This window comes from Euprymna scolopes, chromosome 9, assembly GCF_053919585.1.
Source record: "Euprymna scolopes isolate OS-2025 chromosome 9, ASM5391958v1, whole genome shotgun sequence".
NCBI lineage: Eukaryota > Metazoa > Mollusca > Cephalopoda > Sepiida > Sepiolidae > Euprymna > Euprymna scolopes.
This window is the reverse complement of record NC_136490.1, coordinates 151,944,609-151,966,572: the sequence shown is the minus strand read 5'-3', so window position 1 is coordinate 151,966,572 and position 21,964 is coordinate 151,944,609. Positions and strand designations below refer to the sequence as shown.

General features: G+C 28.2%; 1 protein-coding gene across 1 annotated transcript in view; it reads left to right on the top strand.

The window, feature by feature from the left end:
- LOC145284928 (sorting nexin-10A-like) overlaps positions 1-21,964 on the top strand; it is a 101,835-nt gene that overhangs the window by 16,092 nt on the left and 63,779 nt on the right. The window contains exon 3 of the mRNA XM_080134022.1: positions 4,897-4,997. Within this exon, the coding sequence (XP_079990148.1) occupies positions 4,897-4,997 (101 nt within the window). The remainder of the gene's footprint in view (positions 1-4,896; positions 4,998-21,964) is intronic.

Genomic DNA, 21,964 nt, shown 5'->3' with positions numbered 1-21,964 from the left:
GTATGACGTCATGGAAAATGGGAAGTTTTCGATATAGTTAGAAACTTTAGAGTTAAGCGGAGAGAAACTGAGGACGACAGACGACAGTCCAGACATGGACATTCGAACGTCTAGAAGCGAGACGGTCACCTTTGAAACTTAGAATGTGAAACTTGAATTCTTGACTATGAAAACCACGGCCGGTCGAAAAAGAAATAAACCCATCATGTGTTTTTATAAACGTCGTCTTTGTGTTGTAATTCTACCAAAAGGTAAAGTGAAAATTGTTATTATATGTCTTGTATATCATGTGTTATAAAATGTCTTTACATACACGTCTCGACATCTCATATCTACAATGTGAACACTAAGACTGTCTGAACACTGTTTCCTCACTCTAAGAGCTTCTATTACACTTCTAAGTATGAATATTTTATATATATGAATCTCTTTATAACACAACGCAACATCTCTCTAAGTCTCAACAACATCCCTCTTAATAAAACTCTCTCAACATTCCTCTCAACAACATCTCTCTCTAAGACTCAAAGACTACACTTTTAATAAGACTCTTATATATATAACATTAATACCCTAGTTGGGTAACTAATGACCTTGACATGATGATGATGATGATGATGATGATGATGATGATGACACAAATGAAAAGCAATGAACTCAGTACAGAATTCTATTTTAATATTAATCTTTTACCGCCAAAATATTTTTTTATGCAATAAATAAATTTTTTAATCATGAAACCCACACATGATGGAAGTTAACATAAAACTGACGCACGAAAATAAACAAACTCCTCATTTACTTGTTGACTCATGTATAGACCTATACTTGGGTAACCACTTGAGCTGACAAACCATAAGAGTAAGAAATATTGTTTTTTTGAAAGGCGATTTGAAAGTACAATTTGGCAGTAAAGGGTTAAAGCTGCCACGAACTGTGCTGTTAACCCTAACGAATTGAGCATTTCTGCATATTGCTTGAACAAACTTCACCACTCATTTACCCCTAATTTATGCAAATACCGGCAAACAATATCTGTTGGAACTTTTTTCAAAAGCTTTCTTCAGATTAATCAAAATGAAAATAGGTTCTTTCTACGAAGATACTTCTCTCGAGTTTTACTGAGGAAGAATATAACACCAGACTGCATTTTATCTATGCTTAATCCATCAATCTTAAGCCTCTGTAATTATTTCTATCCAGAGCTCCTTCAGGTACTTCTTTGTTATGAGAGTGAAATTCGGAAGTCAAAATTCAATTTTCATTAAAAAAATATCTACTTACTTTTTATGTCAATTTCAACTAAAAGTAATGATATCTATATATTGTCATGTCTCAATTAGTTAAATATTACTGCATTATTAAATAAAACAAGAACTTTCAACCTTTATCGAAAAAACGCTTCACCATATTTGTTTTAGACACGTGATGTAAAAAAAAAGAAAAAAAAAAGAAAGAAGTAACTAATATTTCGACAACTTCTCCGGATTTAACCTAAAATTTTAAAAGTTTTCCGAAAATAATTACCTGCCCTATTAAGGTGCAATATATTAATAGATTGTGGCGATGTGTACGATGAATAAGTATGACGCGATCCGAGGTTTTGAATAAGATGAAGAATGATGAAGGTTGCAGGAGCATCAGCCATTGTTAAAGGTTGTGGTTGGAGATCACAGACTTGAGAAAATCAAATCCCAAAAGAAGACGTTATCCTGAAACAATGGGAACTTTGTACAGTTGTGAACTGTTACAAGAGTAAAGAAGAACGGTGCTTCTTCATTATTAGAAAGAAATTCGAAAGAACGATAAGGTAGAAAATGAATTATTGATGAAAATAGTTTTGGAAAAAAATTAGTGAAAATTGAATGTTTTGATAAAAAAAAATAAAATAAAAAGAAGCAAGAGTATCTTAATAGGGGAGGTAATTATTTTCTGAAAACTTTGCAAATCTTTAATAGGAGAGGTAATTATTTTCTGAAAACTTTGCAAATCTTTAATAGGGGAGGTAATTATTTTCTGAAAACTTTGCAAATCTTTAATAGGGGAGGTAATTATTTTCTGAAAACTTTGCAAATCTTTAATAGGGGAGGTAATTATTTTCTGAAAACTTTGCAAATCTTTAATAGGGGAGGTAATTATTTTCTGAAAACTTTGCAAATCTTTAATGGGGAGGTAATTATTTTCTGAAAACTTTGCAAATCTTAGGTTAAATCTGGAGAAGTTTTCGAAATATTCCAAATTATGAATTATTTCTTTTTTTTTTTTACCCAAACAAATATGGCGAAGCGTTTTTTCGATAAAGGTTGAAAGTTCTTGTTTTATTTCATAATGCAGTAATATTTAATTAATTGAGACATGGCAATTCACACTTGCATTGTTTACGCTTTTATTTCCGATTCTTCTTTTAGCTTCAAGGATTATTATTTTAGGAATTAATTGATCGACTGACTAATTGATTAATTGATTGATTTTAATTTGTTATTCTGCTGAAAATGACTTTTATTTTTTGCAGAAAGTATCTTATATATATTTTATACGTTTTCAAATTTATTCTGACCAGTGATGCACTGATGCATTTTTTTTATTAATATTTATACTCTAACGTAAAAAGAACATATCTTTGAAAATCCATGGACTAAGGATTTTTCATTGTTATAATTCCTTGCTTGAATTTGATGGATCCAAAAATACTGTAATTTATTCAATTTTATTTTTATCATATATTTTTCCAATTTCTTTATTTGGTATATTGAGCTTTTGATTATCTTGATAGGTTCCAATTTTAAAGATTATATTTATATTTATCTTTGCAATTAAATATATATATATATATATATATATATATATATATATATATATATATATATATATATATATATATATTAAAAAGTTTGACTCATGTCCAGGTAGCCTAAATCTAAAATTTTAAGTGTTTGGAACCAAAATTGGCGGAGGAGTTTGGTAGAGTCTGCAAAGGCAACTCCTCCAACTTTGATCTCTTGGTAGCCAAATTTTCGCCCCAAAACTGATTAAAAAGTTTCCTACATGTCTGAATACCCTTTATGTGTTAATTCCAAATGTTTAGATCCAAAATTAGCTGAATAGTTTGCTAGAGATCGCAAAGGTCAAATCTTTTGAACGTTGACCCCGTTGCAGCCAAATTCTCAGCCAAAAACCGATTAAAAAGCTTGCCCCATGTCTGAATACACCTTATGTAAAATTTCAAATGTTTAGACAAAAAAATTGGCTGAGTAATTTGGTAGAGACCGCAGAGGTCAAGTTTTTAACTTTGACGCCAATTTTGACCCCTTAGCAACTATTATTTTGGGATCAAATCAAATTGAAAAGTTTGATCCATGTGCAAGTAAGCTAAAATTTCAAGTGTTTAGACCCAAAATTGGTGGAGGAGTTTGGTAGAGTTTTCAAAGGTCAAATCGTTGAACTTTGACATCTTGACAGCCAAATTTCTGACCAAAAACCGATTAAAAAGATTTTTCCAAATCTCAATACCCCTTATGTTAAATGTGTAAACTGAAAATTGGCAGAGTAGTTTGGTAGAGAAATGTACACACACAGACAGACAATTTTACTTTCAACATTTTAAAGCCAATAAATTTATTTGTTAACCTCAATGCTAAATATAAAATTAATTATTATATTTATATATATATATTATTGGCAAAAGTATACAAGGAAATCTAATGTGTAGTTTCGAATCTAATGGTAAACATTCAAACGTATAAAAAGTATTTTAATGGAAGAATAAATTATAAACATAATAATTAATATAACTTAATAGAACTAAAATTTGTTAAAATAAATAATAAAAAATATAATAAAATATAAAGTAAAAATAAGAAGATATACAAAAAATTTAAAACTTTAAAATAAATTAAAAAATAATAATAATTAATAATAACTGAGATACGAAAATAGCAAATTAAGATAGTTTATCTTAATTCGTTATTTTCGTATCTCTTCATTAAAAGAAGAATGTTGGCGATGTGTGTTGGTTATTTGAACAGTGTAAGTTCAAAATTATTTTTTTGTATATTTTTAAGAAATGTATCTGATGAGTAAACGACTAAAATGCGACGAAGACATAATCTTGTTGACTTGTTAGTTGCAAATGAAACAATATTGTAATAATTTCCCATTTGAAGTGTAATAAACTTCCAACTTAGGAGATTTGATTTTTGAAATTTTGAAAGCTATTATATTACATTATATATGCTCTGAAAATACATTCATTGAGATTGAACTTTATCAATTTTAAATGTAGGTGGAAAGCTTTCTAATTGGAAAAAAGTAATGAGAAAGTTTTTTTATATGTATAATTTTTAAAATCTCTTACGATTGGCATATATAAACTGATTTACACACACACACACACACACACACACACACACACACACACACACACACACACACACACACACACACATATATATACACACACATACATATATATATTTAGTAAAACTGGCAATTAGTAAAAACCTGTTAAGGTGCTCAATACTATTGCAGAGCAAATATATATATTTTTTATTTTATTACCGTTTTATCTGTTTAGTTACACATGTTTGTGTTACCGAATCGTATCAGCGATCCAGCAACTTCATCAGACTTGAACAGAAGTGGTTATTATGAGTTGGAAAGACGATATCCCCCACCCTTTTTTTCCACCGTCTTCTTCTAATATGGTCTTTCCAAATCATAATAACCATTTCTGTTCAAGTCTGACGAAGTTGCTGGATCACTGATACGATTCGGTAACAGAAACAGATAAAACGGAATAATATATATATATATATATATATATATATATATATATATATATATATATATATATATATATTGGTGCAATCAGTGCAAATGTTTTCTTATTTTTTGCAGGCAAAAAGCACATGTTTTGCATTGCCTTTTTCAACAATTCGTAGACAATTTTTGGAATTCAAATGGTTACGCAAACAACTTCGGAGTGATTACCCATACATGTAAGCATATTTATGTTTCCTCTTTGTTAGTTTCTAACTTAAATGATGACAGCCTTCAAGTAATGTCAAATGGCGTCCATATTTACGAAGTTGATATTAGAAGAATTATTGAGAAACGTAAATTTTCATCACAAATCGTTTTTTTTTTTTCTAAAAACGACGTGTCTTCATCAACGGAATCCAGCCAAAGTTACAGTATCTCAACCTAGAAAAATGCTTCGTATTCAAGCGATTGATATGACTAAGAACATTCCTATATGAAAATTTTGTAATTTAGATTAATCGGCCTACAGAAAACTTGAAGGAATGGCATGTATGAGCTTCTGGATGATAGATGCACATTTTCAATTAGTTCAATTCCTTTTTTTTTCTGTAGCTATTGTTATGTCTGTGATACACGAAGAGGAAGGAGTTCCAGTTAAGTTGACTGTCCAAACCGTTAACTTCTTCAAACTTTGCAAATTCAAAACCTCTCAATTTAACACCGTGCATCCGCTTTTATGCACAAGCAGAGTCATCGGACTAAGCCCGGGATAAATTCTTACATCAGTTCCCAGGAACCTGGCTGGGATTGACACTTATATCATACCTGACCCCAGCTGACCTCTGCAACTGTTGTTTCTTGCTTTCACAGTTTTGCCACTTCATGGAAAACAATTTCTTTGATATTCACTCAAACACACATATTGTAAAGTGATAATACTCTGTTTCTGGGTACATTGGTCAAATTACATTAGTATATTTAATCATTCGAATTTCTTAGTAACCTCTAACCCCGGCACATTTTCATATACCAGCAGGAAAGTGACAGTATCTAAGTAGTTAACGACATGGATTGACAACCTAGATGTGCCAAATTCGAATCCAGTTGGCTCCACAGAAACACTTTCACTTAAGGATGTTGGCAACCTTCACGTGATCCCACTCCTAAGTACCCGATATGTTTTTACAAGGTACTCACCGCTTATCACTGCTAGAGGCCACTAGAAGGTAAGGGTTAATGAGTGATAATGGTGGAAATTGGGTAGAAATTTATTGTTTACAAAGACGGTTCCACAAAAATTTGTTTATGTTGGACTTGAAAACGACCATGATATAGTCAGCTAGTAAGCAGCCTCATGGTATTGTGTTCCACAGACGACCAGCTCTAGGAAAGAAGTTTGTTTCATGGAATTTTTGTTTACTTTTAGGTATAGATCTCCTAGCACGGAAACTGAGTAGATTGTTTTTGTTGAGGTGGTTAACAACTTCCCTATTTATTATGGATTCAAGCAACTTACTCACGACGCACAGGAGATTGATTGATCTGTACTGAGATGCAGAAGACTGATTACCAGTTTTTTTAAATATTGCGCAGGCTGACGAAGTTTTCCAAGGTGTTGGGAGGTATTTTCCTTTAGACAACGTTTGAACAGCTTTGCAAGAGTAGAATCTAGTTCCGGTTGTAGTGTTTTGAGCATTATGATTAGAATGTTGTCGGGACCAGTTGATTTTTTGGAGTCAAGGTTCATGATGTTTGGGAACATCATGGACAGATATATGGAATGTCACTCAGTTATTCGAGAAAATTCGGGAAGTAAGTGACCCTGATCACAAAGGCTGGAGTTTGATGCAAAGTTCTTAAAGAGTTTGACTTTGTCGGATGCTGACGAAATCATCTTAGGTTCATTGATGATAGCTGTTTAGGACCGTATTTGTAATTCACCAAAACTCGTGTGGACTAAACCTCTGCTCAGCTACTTTAGACTTGACGGATTGAGCATATGACTATCTTGCGTTCTTTTATAAGGCTTTTGCAGAGATTGCTGGTAGTCCTAAAGGCGGGCTTGGGGCTTACTAGAAAGGTAGTCACCAGAGCATAAGGCCAATATCTCAATCTCTATTTTCAAAAAGATGTTGAAGTATATATTTCCCATGCTTCGAATTAGCTGAAATAAAATGTTTACAGAAAAAAACAAAAAACAAAACAAAAAAAAACAAACACTTGCACATTCTCTCTTCGATGCGTTGATTCTACACCAGCTGAAGATGAGGTGGTAATATTTAATGGCAGGAGCATGGTAGAATCTTTCAAACATTATAACACATTGTTTTTGTTGTCGGTGGTATTGGTTTCACGCAAGACGGGCTAATGGTATTTTTTTTTGGTAATCGCTTCAGACAAAGCATGAAATCACGATGTAAGGAGCTAAAAAATACAAAATGCTAATTAAAGGTAAAAAAAAAAAATCTTGCCAACGATAAGTGTTGGATGGAATAGATTCTGATCCAGAAAACAGCAATTCTTCCCTCTTTGTCAGAAACGTCGCTACTGGAATGTGAGGACTAAAGGACAAAATAAAGAAAGGGAGAATAAACCCAAGGTCCACTTTCTATTCTTCTTAGCAAGTGGATGATATGATTCTATCAAAGAACCCTAGCACAAATCTTTGATACAAAATCATCGTCGTTGTCATACACATCATTATCATATCGTACAAAAAAGAACTATACGCAGAGAAAATGTAGGTAACTAATTTATTAAATAGTCGAACAAGACGTATTCCCGATGGTAGGTATTATCTCCAGGTCTATGTTAATAGAATACGCAATATCCCCTGTGCTACCATTTTCATCAATTATCTGTCTTAGATATTTGATATTTGATTTTTTGGTAGAAAGTTCTCTCTGATCTCGAGCGCGTGGTTCAGTGGGGGAAGACGTGGTGGCTGGTTACCTTTAATGCATCCAAAACCAAACTCCTATCCTTACATCATCAACGCTCTGATCCCCATCTAGCATCAATTGTGATGGATGGCTCTCGTCTGGGTGAGGCCCCGTGTTTTGACAAGCTTCTAGGTTTGAACTTTACTCCTGATCTTAAATGGAAAATGTACATCAAGTCTGTTGCCAAGGTCACTGGAAAGATGGTGGGATCCTTCTACCGCTCCAGAAGATATCTCACTACTGATGCAATTCTCTATCTATATAAGAGCCAAGTACGTCCAAGGATGGAATACTGTTGCCATATCTTGGCAGGAGCTGCTAAAAACAGCCTATCCTGCCTTGACAGAGTACAAAATAGACTTCGTGGCTTAGTGGTGGATGCCCTTTTCTCTACCCTGCAACCTCTCTCCCACAGAAGAGACGTTGCGAGCTTATCCTTGTTTTATCGTTATTTCCATGGCAGGTGCTCGTCTGAACTCTAATCTCTGGTCCCCCCTCGCCAATCTTTCACGAAAAACACCCGTCTAGCTGAATCCACTGTGAAAAACTTCCCCCACTCTATATCTGTGCCTAAATCAAAACGTGGATTCCATGAACAAAGCTTCTTTCTAAGAACTGCACGCCTGTGGAACTCTGTTCCGTCTGCCTGCTTCCCACCGGACTACAACTTGGATGTGTTCAAGTCCAACGTTAACAAATTCCTAATGAACCGCCCCCTTAAGTAAACACTTCATCAAATCTCCACACTAACGTAATGTACTTGCAATAACCCTTATCCCTGAGTGGCTTCCGGGCCTTGATAAGTGGTGATCACTGTGTAAAAAAAAAAGAAAAGAAAAATATAACAGTTTAAATGAAACTTTTATTTTTAAAACACTTTCATTAAATGATTTGCATGCTCTTCACGATTTTCATATTTCAATCTAAATAAGCTGTTGCGAAGTCCAGGTCCGTTAACATTGTATCCAGCGTTAATTGGAAGATAGCGAGTGGCATCTTGATCCCATATTGCGTTATTTCAACATTTTAAATAATCCTTTATATGTATTAATAGTAAATAATTCGGCACAATTTTCTTCCACTGGGATTTGTAAATATGCCTCTGACAAATCTGATTTAAAAAATATTCATCCATCATTTAGTTTTGCAAAAATTTCTTTCGTTGTTTGGGGGGGGGGGGGGAAGATAAGACCGGTAGAATAATCAGCGCAAATTCTGATTTTATTAACTTATCTGTACATATACTAAAGCGTTTTTTCTATTACGCCCTGCTTTCCTAGTAAATCTAGCTCCTTATCAATTTCTACCGACACATAGCGTACTGGTCTTTTATGTCGGAAAACTCATATTACATTTTTTTTCAAATCAAACTTTGCCTCAGCTTTAGAACAAAATCCAGGCCCCGAAAAAAATTTCTGGGAATTTTTCTTTTAACTCTTTTTTTTTTATTTTTAGCGGTAATGCAATTTTTTGTCCTAATATAATTTTTTTATTGCATAAATTATTTATTGGCATATTAAATAGATCGAATTCCTTCATTCAAATCGTTCCCAGTAAATTCTGTGAATTTCGCATGAGGAAACCTTTTTTCCGTTAAAGGAAAAATTCAAGCAAGTTTCTCATAAAAATGTTAATCTGTTACCGGTAACACTTCCTACAATTAAAAAAAAATTAATTGATGTTGACCATTTTATTATTGTTTTTTCTTTCAAGTTTCAGCCTTAATTATGGTTAAGTCCGATTCAGTATCTGCTTATTTTATTATTGAGACTAATATTGATATATTTTCTTTGAGATTTCTAAGTTGTCTGTTCCGACATGTACTGTACGACATTTTTACCGTTTATTTTATTTTTACCTTCTCACAATTGTTATTTTCTGCTTTGCACCTACAGGGGGAGAATTTAATCATTTGAATTCACAAGCATGGCATTTTTTGTCTTTTAAAAGGGCAGTTTAGAAATAAATGTAATATCCCACTGTGGTAATATAGACTAATTTAAAAAGGTTTTTGTTACATTGTACCTCGTTCTTTATCGCGCGAATACTTGCTATATCATGTTCTTTGACTTTTGCGCTGTGCACTCTCAATTTGAAATTCTTTGGTATTGTAAAATTTTGAGGAAATGTTTGATTCTGTCCCATCTTTGTTGATACCTGGAACCCAATTTCTTTTTCTGATGCAGATAATGATGATTTGTATGAATATTAGATAATTTTCTGATAATAATGATTTGTATGAATATTAGATAATCTTCTGGTAATTATGATTTGTATGAATATTAGATAATTTTCTGATAATGATGATTTGTATTAATGTTAGATACTTTTCTGATAATGATGATTTGTATGAATATTAGATAATTTTCTGATAATGATGATTTGTATGAATGTTAGATAATTTTCTGATAATGATGATTTGTATGAATGTTAGATAATTTTCTGATAATTATTATTTGTATGAATATTAGATACTTTTCTGATAATGATAATTTGTATGAATATTAGATAATTTTCTGATAATGATGATTTGTATGAATGTTAGATAATTTTCTGATAATTATTATTTGTATGAATGTTAGATAATTTTCTGATAATGATGATTTGTATGAATGTTAGATAATTTTCTGATAATGAGGATTTGTACGAATATTAGATAATTTTCTGATGATGATGATTTGTATGAATATTAGATACTTTTCTGATAATGATGATTTGTATGAATATTAGATAATTTTCTGATAATGATAATTTGTATGAATATTAGATAATTTTGTGATAATGATGATTTGTATGAATATTAGATAATTTTCTGATAATGAGGATTTGTACGAATATTAGATAATTTTCTGATAATGATGATTTGTATGAATATTAGATACTTTTCTGATAATGATGATTTGTATGAATATTAGATAATTTTCTGATAATGATAATTTGTATGAATATTAGATAATTTTCTGATAATGATGATTTGTATGAATATTAGATAATTTTCTGATAATGATAATTTGTATGAATATTAGATAATTTTCTGATAATTATAAGTTGTATGAATATTAGATAATTTTCTGATAATGATGATTTGTATGAATATTAGATAATTTTCTGATAATGATAATTTGTATGAATATTAGATAATTTTCTGATAATGATAATTTGTATGAATATTAGATAATTTTCTGATAATGATGATTTGTATGAATATTAGATAATTTTCTGATAATTATAAGTTGTATGAATATTAGATACTTTTCTGATAATGATGATTTGTATGAATATTAGATAATTTTCTGATAATGATAATTTGTATGAATATTAGATAATTTTCTGATAATTATAAGTTGTATGAATATTAGATAATTTTCTGATAATAGTGATTTGTATGACTATTAGATAATTTTCTGATAATGATAATTTGTATGAATATTAGATAATTTTCTGATAATGATAATTTGTATGAATATTAGATAATTTTCTGATAATGATGATTTGTATGAATATTAGATAATTTTCTGATAATGATAATTTGTATGAATATTAGATAATTTTCTGATAATGATAATTTGTATGAATATTAGATAATTTTCTGATAATGATGATTTGTATGAATATTAGATAATTTTCTGATAATGATAATTTGTATGAATATTAGATAATTTTCTGATAATTATAAGTTGTATGAATATTAGATACTTTTCTGATAATGATGATTTGTATGAATATTAGATAATTTTCTGATAATGATAATTTGTATGAATATTAGATAATTTTCTGATAATGATAATTTGTATGAATATTAGATAATTTTCTGATAATGATGATTTGTATGAATGTTAGATAATTTTCTGATAATGAGGATTTGTACGAATATTAGATAATTTTCTGATAATGATGATTTGTATGAATATTAGATACTTTTCTGATAATGATGATTTGTATGAATATTAGATAATTTTCTGATAATGATAATTTGTATGAATATTAGATAATTTTCTGATAATGATGATTTGTATGAATATTAGATAATTTTCTGATAATGATAATTTGTATGAATATTAGATAATTTTCTGATAATGATGATTTGTATGAATATTAGATAATTTTCTGATAATGATAATTTGTATGAATATTAGATAATTTTCTGATAATGATGATTTGTATGAATGTTAGATAATTTTCTGATAATGAGGATTTGTACGAATATTAGATAATTTTCTGATAATGATGATTTGTATGAATATTAGATACTTTTCTGAGAATGATGATTTGTATGAATATTAGATAATTTTCTGATAATGATAATTTGTATGAATATTAGATAATTTTCTGATAATGATGATTTGTATGAATATTAGATAATTTTCTGATAATGATAATTTGTATGAATGTTAGATAATTTTCTGATAATTATAAGTTGTATGAATATTAGATAATTTTCTGATAATGATAATTTGCATGAATATTAGATAATTTTCTGATAATGATGATTTGTATGAATATTAGATAATTTTCTGATAATGATAATTTGTATGAATATTAGATAATTTTCTGATAATGATGATTTTTATGAATATTAGATAATTTTCTGATAATGATGATTTGTATGAATATTAGATAATTTTCTGATAATTATAAGTTGTATGAATATTAGATAATTTTCTGATAATGATAATTGGTATGAATGTTAGATAATTTTCTGATAATGATGATTTGTATGAATATTAGATAACTTTCTGATAATGATAATTTGTATGAATATTAGATAATTTTCTGATAATGATGATTTGTATGAATGTTAGATAATTTTCTGATAATGATAATTTGTATGAATGTTAGATCATTTTCTGATAATGATGATTTGTATGAATATTAGATAATTTTCTGATAATTATAATTTGTATGAATGCTAGATAATTTTCTGATAATGATGATTTGTATGAATATTAGATAATTTTCTGATAATAATAATTTGTATGGAATTAGATACTTTTCTGATAATGATTATTTGTATGAATATTGGATAATTTTCTGATAATGATGATTTGTATGAATGTTAGATAATTTTCTGATAATGATAATTTGTATGAATATTAGATAATTTTCTGATGATGATGATTTGTATGAATGTTAGATAATTTTCTGATAATGATGATTTGTATGAATGTTAGATAATTTTCTGATAATGATGATTTGTATGAATGTTAGATAATTTTCTGATAATAATGATTTGTATGAATATTAGATAATTTTCTGGTAATTATGATTTTTATGAATATTAGATAATTTTCTGATAATGATTATTTGTATTAATGTTAGATACTTTTCTGATAATGATGATTTGTATGAATATTAGATAATTTTCTGATAATGATGATTTGTATGAATGTTAGATAATTTTCTGATAATGATGATTTGTATGAATGTTAGATAATTTTCTGATAATTATTATTTCTATGAATATTAGATACTTTTCTGATAATGATAATTTGTATGAATATTAGATTATTTTCTGATAATGATGATTTGTATGAATGTTAGATAATTTTCTGATAATGATGATTTGTATGAATGTTAGATAATTTTCTGATAATGATGATTTGTATGAATGTTAGATAATTTTCTGATAATGATAATTTGTATGAATGTTAGATAATTTTCTGATAATAATAAGTTGTATGAATATTAGATAATTTTCTGATAATGATAATTTGCATGAATATTAGATAATTTTCTGATAATGATGATTTGTATGAATATTAGATAATTTTCTGATAATGATAATTTGTATGAATATTAGATAATTTTCTGATAATGATGATTTGTATGAATATTAGATAATTTTCTGATAATTATAAGTTGTATGAATATTAGATAATTTTCTGATAATAATTATTTGTATGAATGTTAGATAATTTTCTGATAATGATGATTTGTATGAATATTAGATAATTTTCTGATAATGATAATTTGTATGAATATTAGATAATTTTCTGATAATGATGATTTGTATGAATATTAGATAATTTTCTGATAATGATAATTTGTATGAATATTAGATAATTTTCTGATAATGATGATTTGTATGAATATTAGATAATTTTCTGATAATGATGATTTGTATGAATATTAGATAATTTTCTGATAATTATAAGTTGTATAAATATTAGATAATTTTCTGATAATAATAATTTGTATGAATGTTAGATAATTTTCTGATAATGATAATTTGTATGAATATTAGATAATTTTCTGATAATGATAATTTGTATGAATGTTAGATCATTTTCTGATAATGATGATTTGTATGAATATAAGATAATTTTCTGATAATGATAATTTGTATGAATATTAGATAAATTACTTATAATGATGATTTGTATGAATATTAGATAATTTTCTGATAATGATGATTTGTATGAATGTTAGATAATTTTCTGATAATGATAATTTGTATGAATATTAGATAATTTTCTGATAATGATAATTTGTATGAATGTTAGATAAATTTCTTATAATGATGATTTGTATGAATATGAGATAATTTTCTGATAATAATAATTTGTATGAATATTAGATACTTTTCTGATAATGATGATTTGTATGAATGTTAGATAATTTTCTGATATTGATAATTTGTAAGAATATTAGATAATTTTCTGATAATGATAATTTGTATGAATATTACATAATTTTCTGATAATGATAATTGGTATGAATGTTAGATAATTTTCTGATAATGATGATTTGTATGAATATTAGATATTCTTCTGATAATGATAATTTGTATTAATATTAGATAATTTTCTGATAATGATGATTTGTATGAATGTTAGATAATTTTCTGATAATGATAATTTGTATGAATGTTAGATAATTTTCTGATAATGATGATTTGTATGAATATTAGATAATTTCTGATAATTATAATTTGTATGAATGCTAGATAATTTTCTGATAATGATGATTTGTATGAATATTAGATAATTTTCTGATAATAATAATTTGTATGAAATTAGATACTTTTCTGATAATGATTATTTGTATGAATATTGGATAATTTTCTGATAATGATGATTTGTATGAATGTTAGATAATTTTCTGATAATGATAATTTGTATGAATATTAGATAATTTTCTGATGATGATGATTTGTATGAATGTTAGATAATTTTCTGATAATGATGATTTGTATGAATGTTAGATAATTTTCTGATAATGATGATTTGTATGAATATTAGATAATTTTCTGATAATGATGATTTGTATGAATATTAGATAATATTCTGATAATGATAATTTGTATGAATGTTAGATAATTTTCTGATAATGATGATTTGTACGAATATTAGATAATTTTCTGATAATGATGATTGGTACGAATGTTAGATTATTTTCTGACAATGATGATTTTTATGAATATTAGATAATTTTCTGATAATGATGATTTGTATGAATATTAGATAATTTTCTGATAATGATAATTTGTATGAATATTAGATACTTTTCTGATAATGATAATTTGTATGAATATTAGATAATTTTCTGATAATGATAATTTGTATGAATGTTAGATAAATTTCTTATAATGATGATTTGTATGAATATTAGATAATTTTCTGATAATAATAATTTGTATGAATATTAGATAATTTTCTGATAATGATGATTTGTATGAATAATAAATAATTTTCTGATAACGATGATTTGTATGAATGTTAGATAATTTTCTGATAATGATAATTTGTATGAATATTAGATAATTTTCTCATAATTATAATTTGTATGAATATTAGATAATTTTCTGATAATGATGATTTGTATGAATATTAGATAATTTTCTGATAATGATGATTTGTATGAATGTTAGATAATTTTCTGATAATGATAATTTGTATGAATATTAGATAATTTTCTGATAATGATGATTTGTATGAATGTTAGATAATTTTCTGATAATGATGATTTGTATGAATGTTAGATAATTTTCTGATAATGATGATTTGTATGAATGTTAGATAATTTTCTGATAATGATAATTTGTATGAATGTTAGATAATTTTCTGATAATTATGATTTGTATGAATGTTAGATAATTTTCTGATAATGATGATTTGTATGAATATTAGATAATTTTCTGATAATGATTATTTGTATGAATATTAGATAATTTTCTGATACTGATTATTTGTATGAATATTAGATAATTTTCTGATAATGATGATTTGTATGAATATTAGATAATTTTCTGATAATTATTATTTGTATGAATGTTAGATAATTTTCTGATACTGATTATTTGTATGAATATTAGATAATTTTCTGATAATGATGATTTGTATGAATATTAGATAATTTTCTGACAATGATGATTTGTATGAATATTAGATAATTTTCTGATAATGATGATTTGTATGAATGTTAGATAATTTTCTGATAATGATAATTTGTATGAATATTAGATAATTTTCTGATAATGATGATTTGTATGAATGTTAGATAATTTTCTGATAATGATGATTTGTATGAATGTGTGATAATTTTCTGATAATGATGATTTGTATGAATGTTAGATAATTTTCTGATAATGATGATTTGTATGAATGTTAGATAATTTTCTGATAATGATGATTTGTATGAATGTTAGATAATGTTCTGATAATGATGATTTGTATGAATATTAGATAATTTTCTGATAATGATTATTTGTATGAATATTAGATAATTTTCTGATACTGATTATTTGTATGAATATTAGATAATTTTCTGATAATGATGATTTGTATGAATATTAGATAATTTTCTGATAATGATTATTTGTATGAATGTTAGATAATTTTCTGATACTGATTATTTGTATGAATATTAGATAATTTTCTGATAATGATGATTTGTATGAATATTAGATAATTTTCTGACAATGATGATTTGTATGAATATTAGATAATTTTCTGATAATGATGATTTGTATGAATATTAGATAATTTTCTGATAATGATAATTTGTATGAATATTAGATAATTTTCTGATAATGATGATTTGTATGAATGTTAGATAATTTTCTGATAATGATGATTTGTATGAATGTTAGATAATTTTCTGATAATGATGATTTGTATGAATGTTAGATAATTTTCTGATAATGATAATTTGTATGAATGTTAGATAATTTTCTGATAATGATGATTTGTATGAATGTTAGATAATTTTCTGATAATGATGATTTGTATGAATATTAGATAATTTTCTGATAATGATTATTTGTATGAATATTAGATAATTTTCTGATACTGATTATTTGTATGAATATTAGATAATTTTCTGATAATGATGATTTGTATGAATATTAGATAATTTTCTGATAATTATTATTTGTATGAATGTTAGATAATTTTCTGATACTGATTATTTGTATGAATATTAGATAATTTTCTGATAATGATGATTTGTATGAATATTAGATAATTTTTTGATAATGACTTGTATGAATGTTAGATAATTTTCTGATAATGATAATTTTTATGAATATTAGACATTTAGACATGTCAGACGTTATCTCGTTTAGTCGGAACTTTTCACAGTCTCTATTCCTTAACCTGGCATTAGTTGTGTAATCCGCCAAATCTTTTTTCATCATATGCAGGTATTTTCAGCGAGTATTTAATAATGAGTTTGCTCACCAAATATTTTCGTTAATATTTTTATTTGTTGTGGTAGGATATACCTAATTAGCATATGTGGAGTGTCAACCATATTATTATGGTTGATACCGTAAAGATGGGTGAGACCCAACGGGAGACTTAGCGAGAGACTCAGAGAGACACGAGATCGAGAGTCGACGTCCACCCAGCCGACATGTTCTCTAGGGACGGTCTGCCCATGACTATACCAATGAACTCTATGTAAATCGTGCTTTCAATATATCTGTTCTACTTTACTTTTGTGTTGTAGTTATTTATTCCATATGTTCAGTCGAGCTTCAACAATGGCGACGAAGGATTCAGAACTTTATGATATTTAAAAGTCGTTAAAAGACGACTAAGCATTAAAGGATTTTCACTTATAAAAAATTAAGATATGTCGTTACACCAACAACGGTGACTTTAAATTGAAAAAAATATTATCTGCAACGATACACCTTTAAACTGGTTTGACTACTAAAACATACATGGAATTAAAGACGCACAAATTTGAAAATGTAACGAACTTTAAAAAATGTAACTTTTTTGTTTGTTCAATTCTATAGTGACGAATTTCTGATAATAAATCAAAATCGGAAGAGTTCTTGTTAAAATACGCGAACAAAAGTACAGTGAAAAAAGAAAGAACGAACAATGAACAATTTCTAAAAAGAAGTTATAAAAAATCGTTTTTTTTTGTGATGCAAGTAAAATAATTAATACTTGTAGAGTAAAAAATTTAACCGACAGATTCTGTTCACAAAAGATAAAAGAATATCAAAAGTTGATTATCATGGACTTATAGTGTCAAAAGTAGGATATGAAATAAAAAGACGTAAGTTGGTTCAATTTCTTTTGTTCAATTTATATTTGTGGCTTACACAAATTAAAAGCATATTCATTGTTCCATATACATTATTATTTAAACATTGAAGAGTTCTCCAAAGTGATAACAAAATTATTCAAATCACAGCAAGAAAGTCAACAGCGTCAAAAAGGACAGTTGTCCCTAGCAATAAGGGAACAACAAAAATATCAAGAAAAACAAAATGATCAGATTGTTTTATTGTTGCAAAAACAAAATAAAAGACAGCAAAAATATCAAGGAAAGCAAAATGAAAGACTAGAAAAACAGAAAGAACGTTTTGCACTCCTGCAATTAGAGAACGAGAAATATCATAAGTATTTCTAAAATAAGCAAAGGGAATTTCAAACCAAATCACACAAAGAAGCAATGTCAAGGTTCGAAGAAATGCAGAACAAGCATTTAGAAATTCAAAGGTCAACCATGGAGAAACTAAGCAACAATCAGGCAAATGAAGGAGATTCTACATATTCTAATAACACCATATTGAATTCGCTGGAAACTTTCAACTACGTACCAGACGAAGAGAAAACGTTTGAATCGTATTATAAACGTTATGAGGATATTTTCTCCACAGACTGTGAAAGCTGGTCGAATTCAAGAAAAGTCAGTTTATTACTAAGAAAACTAAGAACATAGCAAATTTGTAGATTTTATTTTTCTGAGGAAAACAAATGAGTTGGAATTCTCGGAGACAGTTAAATTGCTAAAGGAGCTGTTTGGAGAAAATATGTCATTTTTGCATCGACGATGGTTATGCATGAATGTCTCTAAATCCGATGATCAAGATTACTTAACATATGCATCTATAGTAAATAGACACTGTGACAACATTGGCAGAAATTACGGTTGAGGATTTCAACTGCTTAATTTTTGCTCAAGGACTAATATCAAATAAGAGTTCCGAAATAAAACGTAGAGTTTTGTCTAAACTCGAATCTGAACAAAACAGATATTAGCAGAGGATAGCCAGCGGGTCGTAAGTTTAAAATAAAAGTTTCGAAAAATCGAAGAAGCTGGTATTGCTTATATTAAAAAGAAAACAAACAAACAAACAAACAAAAATACAGTCAAACTACCCATCAGCCAGAAATTGGGGTAAAAAAAAAATCGGCGTATTATAAAAATAGACAAGAAAAATTAAATAAAAAGAATGAGGATGAAGAAAATATTTCACCATACAATTGCAGACGCTGCAACGAAAGACACTAGGAAGTAAATTACCCATTTAGAAATAAGAGATATGAATGGACACAAAAGTTCGTGTTTTAAGACAAAAAATCAGTAGCCGAATTAGACAGACAAGTTCAAATATCAAAACAGACAGAGATTTGAGGAAATATGTGACAACTGAAATATTTAGAAAAAAATATCAAATTTCAGCTCGATTCAGGATCAAACCTGACAATAATGAACTATAAACATGGACATTTTTAAATATGCCTACGATAATGAAGTCAACGAAATTCGCTCGTATGGTAACTGATAAGAAAATTAACTTCGAAGGCGAGGTTGTACTTCCCATGAAACTAAACTGGATCGTTAAAAAAAGTTTTATTCTGAAAAGTGGAGAAAACATGTTTCATTGAAACATTCGAATTGTGAGATAAACCGTTAAACTTTTCCTGCACAAAAATAAAATGTAACACGCAAACAAGACAGGACATTAAAGAAGAATTAAGATTGTGTGCATCAAATCAAACTAAATCAGAGTCTGCGCTGACTTTTTGACAGGTTTGAACTCAGTGATTAAGGATTACCATTACCCGTTGCCGAGTCCAGTCATAACTTTACTTTATCCTTCAGTTGAGCGGAGTTGCCAATCAACTAACATCGTTTCTATATTTCTGTTTAATATATTATTCATTTCACCGTTTCCGAGTCTTCTTGTAATTCTTTCTAACATCTGCACCATAACAACTGGCGACGAGGTTTCGAAAACTCGTGAGAGAAAACCGGATTTTAAAATACCCCAGTGTTCCCATAACAATTTCAAATGATCACAAAAAAAAAAAAAAAAAAAAATTCACAGAATACCGTTAAAATTAAAGAATATTGTAAGAATCATTTTGTAAATAATGATATTAAATGAAGAAACTATATTTAGTTAAATGTGGCTTTTCCGGATAAAAAGCGTTGGTAATTTATAACAGTTCTTAACTGTATTATTAGCCGACATAATGTCAAGATATTATACGAAAAACCCCAACAAAAATATACAATAATTTGATTTGCTATCAAATCAATGAAACCATTCGGTCTCAATTACCAATGAAATAATCAATTTATTTCAAGAAAAATACAAAAATGTTTTTTTATTGATTTAAATCCCTTTAGAATGATACATTTGTATGATATTTGTGTCATTCACGCATGCGTGCTTGTGCAATAGTTTCCTCATTTTTTTTACTAAATTTTTCGCATTGTCAGTGAATGCAGCAAGATCATCCAACGGCGTAAGTCAGTGGACTAAAATATTTAATAAGGTAGTATTATACAACTTGAATCTTATGTATTGCATATAATTTTTTTATTTGAATACTTTAAGTAATTTGTGCATTTATTTATTTTGTGAACTGTTATCCTCATCTTTAAATTCGTTGTTGTTGTTGTTGTTTCACTACGTTTTGGCCAACTCATTCTCTGGCCTTCTTCAGGTGATTAACCGCTGCTGGATAGGTATGCTGAGTCTTGTAACTGTATTCCAAAGTGGATAGAGGCGCTGAATCTATACGGTTTCAATCCCATTCAAAGTAGGCCAAAACGTGGTGAGACAACAAGAACTATGGAAGGCAGTAATTACTGGGAATGCAGTTACAAGAAGGCCAGAGGACGAGTAGGCCGAAACATGGTGAAATAACAACAACTATGAAGATGAGGATAACATTCCGCAAAAGAAATAAATTGAATTTTATATTTTTTGATTTTTGAGATGAGGATTAATAATTTTCATTATTTACATTATTCGGACTACTTTTCTCATCTTGAATGTTATTTTCACAACATTTCGGCCGATGTAACCTCCGACCCTCTTCAGATGTACCTTATCAAACTCGGGACTCTTTCTGTCGAATTTTAGAATATACACGAGATTTCGAACGGAACTTTTTATTTAATCAGCGAGAGTAGCATGCCCTTGTTTCATCAGCCATGGCCAGGTAGAAGTAATTCTATATAATTGGCAATTGTATTTGAAATGTCATCCGTACTGAGGATTGAACCCTCAACCACCAGAAGAGTTTCAGTTATGAATTTTACTTTGTACTTTTGTGCGTTACACCACAGATCCTTGCGGATTCCTGAGTTTGGCAAGATGTATGTGAAGAAGGTCGGAGATTACATCGACCGAAACATTGTGAAAATAACACTCAAAATGTGAACCGTAGTCTAAACAATCCAAATAATACGACTTGAATTTTATATTTTTGTGTTTATAAAATAGGCAAAAATAATTTAATTAAGAAATGCAAGAATTACACTTTGTGGGATAAACTAGTACCTCCCCCCCTCAAGCGATCATTTGCGGTTACTCTATATAGCATTCATACAGCTGTCTTTTATATTTCACATTAGTTATTGAAAACATTATATGCTTAATTCATTTATCCAACGAGAAATGATATTAACTACGAATCCAGTTGTAATATTTTAAAATGTCTACGTACGTAATTAACGATAAGTAGGCGGGAAGGAAGGAAGAAAAGTATAAATTTAAA